At 40.7% G+C, this 9,892-nt stretch overlaps 1 protein-coding gene across 1 annotated transcript in view; it reads right to left on the reverse strand.

Moving 5' to 3' along the window:
* The window catches only part of LOC114196607 (cytosolic beta-glucosidase-like), a 115,998-nt gene extending 107,371 nt beyond the window's left edge, over nt 1-8,627 (reverse strand). The window contains 1 exon segment of the mRNA XM_088021352.1: nt 8,570-8,627. Coding sequence (XP_087877478.1) covers nt 8,570-8,627 — 58 coding nt within the window.
* Between the last annotated feature and the right edge of the window lie 1,265 nt (nt 8,628-9,892).

A 9,892-nucleotide genomic window follows, 5' to 3' on the forward strand; every position in this document is an offset into this window, starting at 1 on the left:
GGAGTAGAGGGGAGGGAAGGATATGTCAAGAAGACAAGAGCTGGTGAGTCCCAGAACTAAAGGAAAGGTGGTAGTAATGGAGAAGAGAGGGTAACCAAGAGCTTAAGAGGAGCTAGAATAAAAAAAATAATAATAATTGGTTAAATAAAGGAGAGAGGAAGAGGAAGAATCTAGCATGAGTCCCAGAGTGCTGACCTGGGCACGGTGTGATGGCCTAATAATTTTTCTTTAAGATTTTTATTTATTTATTTGACACAGAGAGAGAGAGACATAGAGAGAGGGAACACAAGCAGGGGGAGTGGGAGAGGGAGAAGCAGGTTTCCTGCGGAGCAGGGAGCCCGATGCGGGGCTCGATCCCAGGACCCTGGGATCATGACCTGAGCCAAAGGCAGATGCTTAACAACTGAGCCACCCAGGTGCCCCTGGCCTAATAATTTTTAAAAACCTTGTGCACTAATGAACTTACCTGGGAAGCAACCCCTACCAGATGGGCAGGCCCAAGAAGGAACGGCACAAGTAATGCTTTTTTGCTCCAGTACAATGCTGGCACACGTTCATCCAAATAAACAAATGTCCCATCTTAACTGATGAATTGGATAGTGATAAAACAAAAAAAAACTCATGTACAAATATGTAGGCTAATAGGTAGAACCTATACTCCAAAGAAATGATTGAGGTACAGCAATTTTTTTTCTTGTTTTTCCAGGTTAAATATATTAACTCACATTTCGCTTTCCATGTAACATCCATGAGCAACTGCAGAAAGACAGATAAAAGAGAAAAATCACAGGATGAGGAGGAAAGATGCAGGCATGTTATAGCTTATCAAGATAGTTGTAGATGTCATAAAAAAAAGCCAAAACCATTTATAGAACATTCCTATTAGGGTGAAAAATATAAAAGGGTATGTGTGCATGAAAGTCTGTGGATATATACAAAAAGACTAGAAGTATATACTCAAAATTTGAAAATAGCTCTCTGAATGACTCTTATTTCTTGCTTATTTATATGTTTTAAGTGTTTTATAATTATCTTGTATTATTTTCATAATACAAAAAAGATTTTTCTAAGCATTTGTGATAAGCATCTATATTTAGAGCCCTGCTGATACAAAAGAATACACAGGTAGGCAGACACTTATGCATAAATAACCCACATATGCCAATAGTGATGGCAGTGGGTATCTGTCACCACTGCCCTTGAAGCCAGTGGAGGTACTAGAAAATTTGGTACATGGAGAGTCTGTGTGTTGAGAATAAAAGGTGGTAAGAAATGATGAAATGTGCAAATGGCTTAGAGGAGCTGACCTCAGAAGCAGATGCCTGGACGTGGTGCCCATTTACATCATAGTATTCCTCGTCCACCATGCCTTTCTCATGTTGTCTGAATATTTCACTTTCTCCCATTACATTGTCCGAAGTTCCATCAATTCCACGTTATCTCATCTTTCTAAAAAGCATAAGACTAGACAATGCTAGTGATGAGGTTGGAAGTGTTAGTGATGAGGAGGAAAATGATAATGGTAAGACGAAGAAGAGGGAAATTCACTTGCTAACTTGGAACAATGCTTCATGGTTTATGAGGTACATCCATATACTGACTCATGTTAACAGACTTCATGTTCAAGGTGGGAGATGGAGTATACATATTTAATATCTCTCCCTTCCAACCCCATTGAAATGATAGTAAATAAAAAGGAAATCCACAACTGAGCTGAAAACAAAAGAAAAAAAAAAACTGTCCCAATAGAATACCACCTTTAGTAAAGTATTTCCAGATAATAGAAAGAAAATAGAATTGTCTAAATTGTCTGAGAAACTAAAGCAAAGAATTACAACACAAACTTACACTGAAGACTGGTGCTAAGGGTAAAGGGGAGATCCCTTGGGGAATCTCTGGTTTAACCAATGCAGAGAGCAGAGCAGGCCTCAGAGAGATCATCAAGATAATTAAAGTATTATCTACCATACTGCTGGCTTGATTGGTTCTTCTCTCGCATAAACAGAGCAGTTGGTACTCCCTTGGCCCATGTTGAAATCCTAAGAAATGCTTAATAAAAGTGAGAGAGGTGCTAGGAAATGATCCTTACCAATGGTACTGAAATGGTCAAGAGAAGTTGAACAAACTCAAGCTAAGCATGAACTTGAAGAGGAGTAGGGACAAGAGACATGAAAGTAACAAGCAAACAATTAGACGGAGAAAGACAAACACTGTATGATCTCACGTGGAATCTTAAGACAAAACTCATAGAAAAAGAGATCAGACTTGTGGTTACCAGAGGCAGGAGGTAGCGAGTAGGGGGTTGGAGGAAGGTGCTCAACAGGCACAAACTTCCAGTTATGAGATAAATAAGTCCCGGGGACACAATGGATGACATGACGACTATAGTTAACTCTGCTGTATGGTGCACTGGCAAGTTGCTAAGAGAGTAGATCCTAAAATTTCTCATCATAAGGAAAAGACCTTTTTTCAAGGTGTGTGGGTATGTATATGAGATGATGATGATGCTAAGTGGCCTTACTGTAATGATCATTTCACAATATGTGTAAGTGAAGTCATTATGCCGTACATCTTAAACTTATACTGTATGTCGATGACATTTCAATAAAATTGAAAAAATAGACTTAATAAAAATATAAAATCCTAAAAAAAAGCAAACAAAAATATTCTTCCTTAAAATCCTTGAAATCTGGCAGTTATTGAGCTCTAAATCTTGGCTTTTTCCCCTCATATATAGTCCTTTATGAGAAGATTGACTATCAGTAGTTCCCATTCATTTATACAGAACCCTGCTTCTGATAAAGTCAGCCCTGTTTCAGTTAAATAGAACTATTTAACTTTAAAAAACAACCTAACTCAGACACTGATTTTTTTTCTTTGTGTTTTTTTTTATTTAAATTCAATTAGCCAACATATAGTACATCATTAGTTTTAGATGCAGAGTTCAATAATTCATCAGTTGCATATTAACACCCAGTCCTCATCACATCCCGGACCCTCCTTAATGCCCATCACCGCCGTTACCCCATCCCCTCACCAACCTCCCCTCCAGCAACCCTCAGTTTGTTTCCTATAATTAAGAGTCTCTCATGGTTTGTCTCCCTCTCTGATTTCTTCCCATTCAATTTTCCCTCCCTTCCCCTATGATCCTCCGCCCTGTTTCTTATATTCCACATATGAGTGAAACCATATGATAACTGTCAACATTCTCTTTCATTCATAAACATGAACAGACCCCTGAAGGATCAATAGACTTTGGACAAAAACAAATAGAATGAAAAATAAGGTCCCAAATAAGCAAATAACCCCAAAACCTCAAAGTGATAAAGAAAGAAAGGAAGAAAGAGAAAGACAGAAAGCAAGAAAGGGAACTTAATTTTTTTTAAACTAGCATTCTTTAGAAAACAAAACACAGCTTCTTGAAAACGAAGCAATCGAAGAATAAATTAATTAAAAAACCTAAAACTACAATTCCACAATTAAATATTCAATATTGGAGTTGAAAAATAGAATGAATGAAGCTAAAGTCCAAATTAGTAATCTGGAAGAAAAAGTTGAGGAATCATCCCAGATCCAAAGAAACATAAAATACAAGAAAAATTTCTCCCATATTCGCCCAGTGAAATTTCAATAAAAAGAGATGAGCATTAGAAATTGTACAGGTGAAGGGTGCCTGGGTGGCTCAGTCAGTTAAGCATCCAACTCTTGGTTTCGGCTCAGGTCATGATTCTCCTGCGTTTTGAGATCGAGCCCTCCATTGGGCTCAGTGGTCACAGGGGAGACTCCTTGAAGATTCTCTCCCTCTACCCCTTCCCCAACTTGTTTGCATGCACATGCATGCGCTCTCTCTCTCTCTCTCTCTCTCTCTCAAATAAATAAATAAATCTTAAAAAAAAAAAAAGAAATTCTATAGGTTAGAAATTTGAGGCTTAGAGAAGTTAACTGATTTAATTCTCTAGTAGTTCACAAATAGAGTTGGATATATTCCGGATGTGTCCCAGTCATAAGCCCAAGGTTAAAATTCAATCAGTACATGTCCTTGTGGCCCCAGTGCTTGTTTATAGCTGGCACCCACTCTTATTGGTTCATGTGGGTGCCAGTCTGGTCAATATTAGTGGTTTACAGCCCCACTCTTCATGGTCTTAGTGGTCCCATACTGGTTGTTTATGGCTGCTATCTACTCTCACTAGTCAATGCAAGTGCTAGTCTAGTCTATACCCATTACAGTTGGTATCTGCTTGGGTGTTGAATGAATTAATGAATATTTGAGTATCATTCCTGCCTAAGCCCATACTCTTTCAATGATGCCCATATAATTTCATGGTACAATCAAAAAAAGGGGGATGGATTAAATAGGGGATGGAGATTAAGGAGTGCACTAGCTGTGAAAAGCACTGGGTGTTGCATGGAAGTGTTGAATCACTGTATTGTACACCTGAAACTAATATTACACTGCATGTTAGCTAATTGGAATTTAAATAAAAAGTTAAAGGAGGGGCAATCATTAAAATTTTTGTGGACCGGGGGCACCTGGGTGGCTCAGTCGGTTAAGTGTCTGCCTTCGGCTCAGGTCATGATCCCAGGGTGCTAGGATCAAGTCCCGCATCGGGCTCCTTGCTCTGCAGGGAACCCGCTTCTCCCTCCCCCACTCCCCCTGCCTGTGTTCCCTCTCTCGCTGTCTCTCTCTCTGTCAAATAAATAAATAAAATCTTTAAAAAAAAAAAAATTTGTGTGGACCGCAAATTTGAAGCTGAGAGAAAGAAAGAAAGGTGGTCTCTGTCATATCAACCTTTAAGCTATGAGAAATTTCATGAACACATGCTTCCCTCTCTTCTTCCTTTCTCCTTACACACCAAGAAATGAACAACCATGCTTCAAATCTATTTACTCTCCTTCTTGTCCAGGTGGTCCAGACAAAGGGTAGATTTATCTGGTGAGCCCTGTCCTAGAAGACTTCCACAGGCAGTCATCCCAAACGGGGATGTTTAATCTAAGGGGTTTAGCAGAAAACAGGAACCAAGATACGCAGGCCAAACTGGTTGAGTAGAGAAAACAAACAGGAAGTGACCTAATGAAAGACACGGCCTGTGCTGTGTATTTCATCTACCTAAAGCAGGTAGATGAAATGTGCCTCTAGCTCAGGTGTGTGTATATTAGATCAGTTTTTAAAAGGGACTAGAAAAGAAATAGCCTGAATAGAAATCACCAGAAATGGGACCTAAAACCAAATAATTCAGCTGCCTTGCTTACTTTCCCACTTTTTAAATGCAAAAATAACTCCAAATTTCTTAGCTATAGGATTCCATCTTTGACATCCAAAGGCAAACAGAAGGCCAAAGTTGAGGCCAGCCCTAATTTCTGCCAACACAAAGCCAAAGTCAAAGTTAAATCAAAATCCAAACATTATATTGGTATCCGGTGAAGCATCAAAGGTTGATAATGGCATTCATAAAACTGAGGCCTTTGCCTCCCTAAGAACCACAAACTCAGATCCCACCAGGAAGTGTTAATGGAGTAGTTTAGACTTTGCTTAGGATTTGTGGGATTTTGCAGAGCATGTTCACCCCTTAAGAGCCTTCCCTGAAATCACTGGGAGTTCTAAGCTCATAAGAGCTGTAGAATTGGGTCCTAAATGTCATTTTCATAGCTCCTCCGTGGCCAACCGAGGAAGTAAACAAAATGCTACTGAGCTACCTGCTGTTTTCTGTTTCTCATCCCCTCCAGCCAAAACCAGAGGCAGAGGTGGCTTCACAAAGGGTTAAAACTCATGAGAATTGTTTTTGTAATTTAAAATATTGTAAAGACTCACTTCTGTACAAGCGATGATTATCTGCATTTTTTTCCCTGCCTCTTCATCTAACAAATATATTTTACAGGTTTTACAACGTTCTTTACAACTCACCTAAAACACATAATTTTCCTCCTGCTTACATCACTTGTTTATTATTTATTTATTAGATTTATATTGGGCTTTCCTCCAAAAGGCTCAAAGCACCACACAGCCAACTCTTATCTAATAAACATTTCATTAAACTCTCCTTAAAAACCATAAACAGGGAAGTAGCCAGAGTGGAGGCAGAATGAACAAGGACAGAAAGAAGGAGGAATCACGGGGTCTGGTGAAATAGGCAACCAAGCAATCAATATATTAGCAGGCCCAGTGATGGGAAAGTCCTGTCCCGCCCCTTTCCATCAGCCCCACCCGCAGAGACCCTAAGAGAGCCTTCTATTCCAAGTAACAGAGCCAAAATATCTCCATTTCTGTGTAGGGGTGAGGCATAGGTATGCAGGGCAGTGGGGAGGTGGGGGACTATGCTAGTTATCTATCAGGGCTCTCAAGAGGATATGTGAAAACAAAGATACCTACACGGACAATTGTGATCTGAAAACCAGTGGAAAGATATACATGGTAATGCTTTATAACAAATCTCCAAAACGTTAGGGTTTTTTGTTTTTTGTTTTTTGTTTTTGCAAATACAATTCATGTTTAGTCCTCAGTTCTGCTGAGTGTATGCAACTTGCAGTGGTTCTGTAGACTTTCAGGACCAGGACAAACTAAAAGTTCAAAGATTCTCAAAATCAAAAAGTGACAGGGCGACCCCAGCTTTTAAATCCCAGGCCACACTGATTTGACAAAGCCATAGACATCCTGTGTACGTGATCTGCACACAGTGGAAGGGTAGCTAAATGGTAACTCTCCCAGCAGCTGCTGGTAGAACCAGTCCAGAAGGAGCAAAGAGGGAATATATTCTAACATGCAGAACAAAGAAGAAATGACCATTCCCACTACATGCTGCAGACAATGTAACTCTCTTGTCAGTAACACAGTAGAAGAGAATACAGCCGGGAGAAAGAACCACCATAATAGTATTATTGGTGCCCTTATTATGTGCCAGACACTCTCCTGCTCTGGTTACACATGCTAACCTCTGTCATCCCCAGAACAAACCTACAAAGCGGGCACGATCATTTCCCTAATCTTGCAGATAAGGACACTGAGGCTTAAGTTATTTGCCCAAGGTCACTCAGTTAGTAAGTGCGTGACCCAGGATTCATTCCCAGCTCAAAAGTATAGGTAAGCGCTCTTAGGTGGAAAACAGCAAACATAAAAAAATTCTGTGAGTCAACAAAGAGAAAAGGCATGTTGGATCAGGCCTCCCCACTTCAAAGCTGCTGATAGTTAACTGCACAATAGCAGGTCAGAGGCCACAAATAAAATTCTTAAAATAAGGCTGCAGCAAGCCCTGTGCAAAAGAGCATGAAACAAACTGACAGAAGAAGTATGGCAACCCGGAGACCCCAAGAAGACAGGAGCTCAGAATGGACCAGTAAGGTTATCCCTGAGTCCTGAGTGAACAGGACCTGGAAACTGGTACCTGAAATCCACAGTATTGTCTTATATAACTGATTGCAGATTTATGCCAAGTTAACTGCTGAGTTCTATAGAGTCATCCTCAGAAATCCTTTTGTGACCCCCCCCAATACAAAGACCATGCACTGAGCACCTGTTAAGCACCAAGCATTTGATACCCATCATCTTATTTAAGCCTCCCAGCAACTACAATGTAGATACCATAATTATCCCCATTTTGCAGATAAGGAGGCACAGAGAGGTTGAGTAACTTGCCCAAAGTCACATAGAACTAGTGAAAAGTTTGTTCAGATGGACCCCAAGTCTAGGGAGTCAAATGGCTTGTTCCGGACCCCAAAACAGTGAGAAAATAAACCTCCCAGTTTATGATGATTTGCAACAGGAGCTCTAGGAAACAACTGTGAGAAACTCTCTCAGCTTTGTTTAAGCCAGGGTTTCTCACATTTATTTGAGCAAATAAATATTGTTCCCATGATAGGCATGAACAGCCCTTAATTCCTTTAGTGGAAGAGATATATGTTTTGGGAAAGCTAGCCAAATCTTCCTATTTTACAGATGAAGAAGCTGAGACTCGGGAAAGATGATGGACTCACATGCTCATGCTCGTGCATAGTGGGATGGAGACCAGCAGACCTCCAACCCCATTCAGGGCATTCTCTCCCAACTTGTGGTTGTTCCTTGTACTTCTCAGCTGCCCGGGAGATGGGGCAGCACATGAGATTAGGCTCTGCTTTGTGGCCACCAGAGATAGAACAGGACACCTCTCCCAAGTGATGAACATCCTCCAATCAAGTCTCCTGGATTTTTGAAGAAATTTACCCCATATTTTTCCAGCCAGTTGGGGAAATTATCTTTTTTGTTGGGGGAATTGGGGCAAATATGCTCAAGAAACCAATGACAAAAGCAGCTAGTCCAATGTAAACTGATGTCTCAGATGAACTTGAGCTGACTGAAATTATAAGTGCAGCTTGGTGGTCAACCCCTCACTACCACCACCCTTGCGTAAGGAAAGGGACAAGGGAAGGTGAGCCTCTTCTGTGTGAAAAGTGACAGTTTCGCTGGTACAGTGACGGGCTCATTTAACCCTTTCCTTCTTTTCCTTTTGCCTCCTCACCCTCACCCTCGTCCCTAGGCATACAGAACCCAAAGAAGTACTTTCCATCCCAGCCTTCACAAAGGGGAAGGGGCTTCTCCTACCTTCCACTTGATAAACTGCAGTGGATGCCCCCCATCCAAATCCTGCCGGGAAAGCCATGCTTTCAGAAGATGGCCATCTAGAACACTCAGCCAAACGGGAGCTGTGTGCCCTTCAGTTAGTGGAGTCCAAGAAATTGTGCAAACAGTCAGTGGACTCACCCTGACCAAAGTCTGGAATACAAATGTGTATGCAAACGAGAAGGGAGCCAGATTAAATGATCACACTTGACTGGCCGTGGCCTTGATACAAATCCAAGACACTTTGTAAAGGCAAGCATGTCCACTTTCTTCTCGGGGCCCTCCCTGATTCTTAACAGAGCTGAACCAGCCTGGATGCTTCGGCAGGGCACCCATTCATCTAATCTTATCCATTTTAATAAAATACATGGACGTTGTCCTTAAAAGTCACATAATCCTACTCGAATTTTCCCTTAACCAGTTCCTCCCAATTCCTAATCCCACTCCTTGGAGGTAACCACTTGCAAATGTTTCTTCTGGAATTTTCTCCCATGTTACTTAAGTAATAACCTGAGATTACTGCTTCTTAATTTGTTTTCAATTTTAAATAATAACTACTGAATTCTGGATATAGAGGTAGAAGATCTAACTCACTCTCTCTGTCTCCCTCCCTCTTGCTCTCTCTCCTCCTCCCCCAACAGGATGAGATTCCCTTTTTTGTTTAAATAAATACTCAATATTTATATTACTATGATTATATATGGTTCAACGCTGAGCCGTGTAATAATAGACCATGCTTACATGCAACCTTTTATTTTCTCTGGGGTTAATCAACTGTGTGGTTTTTATATTGGATTTTCTGTATACCTATCACTAATTCATCCCCAAACACTCTGATAGAACCATAACTCCCAGATGTTCGAACACTTCTGTTTCCCTGCTCATTCTGCACTCTTTGTATTTTAGGCCAGCCCAGAGTCACATAATCTGCACCCTCCATCACCTCTCCTTTGTGCTTTCTTCCCCTTTGTCTCTAGCCCTTTTAGAGAAGCAAATCCTTGAATAACTTTCTGATAAAGGGGGCACGAGAAGTAACTTTTTGGAAACTCTGTGGTTCTGGAATTGTCTTTATTCTAATGTCGCACTTGATACGCAGTTTGACTACTATGGGATTCTATGATGGAAGTAATTTTCACTCAGAATTTTGAACGCATTGGTTCATGGCCTTCTGGCTTCCGGTGTGGCTATCGAGAAGTTTGATGACAATTCAAGTCCTAATCTTTTATATATAACCTGTTTTGTGCCCCAGACCACTTTCCCTGTTTCCCAAGCTTCTATTTCTGAAATTTCACAGCCCATGTGCCT

Source organism: Eumetopias jubatus, unplaced genomic scaffold, assembly GCF_037043125.1.
Source record: "Eumetopias jubatus isolate StellerSeaLion01/CBP00866 unplaced genomic scaffold, mEumJub1_p1.0 scaffold_2, whole genome shotgun sequence".
Taxonomy (NCBI): Eukaryota; Metazoa; Chordata; class Mammalia; order Carnivora; family Otariidae; genus Eumetopias; species Eumetopias jubatus.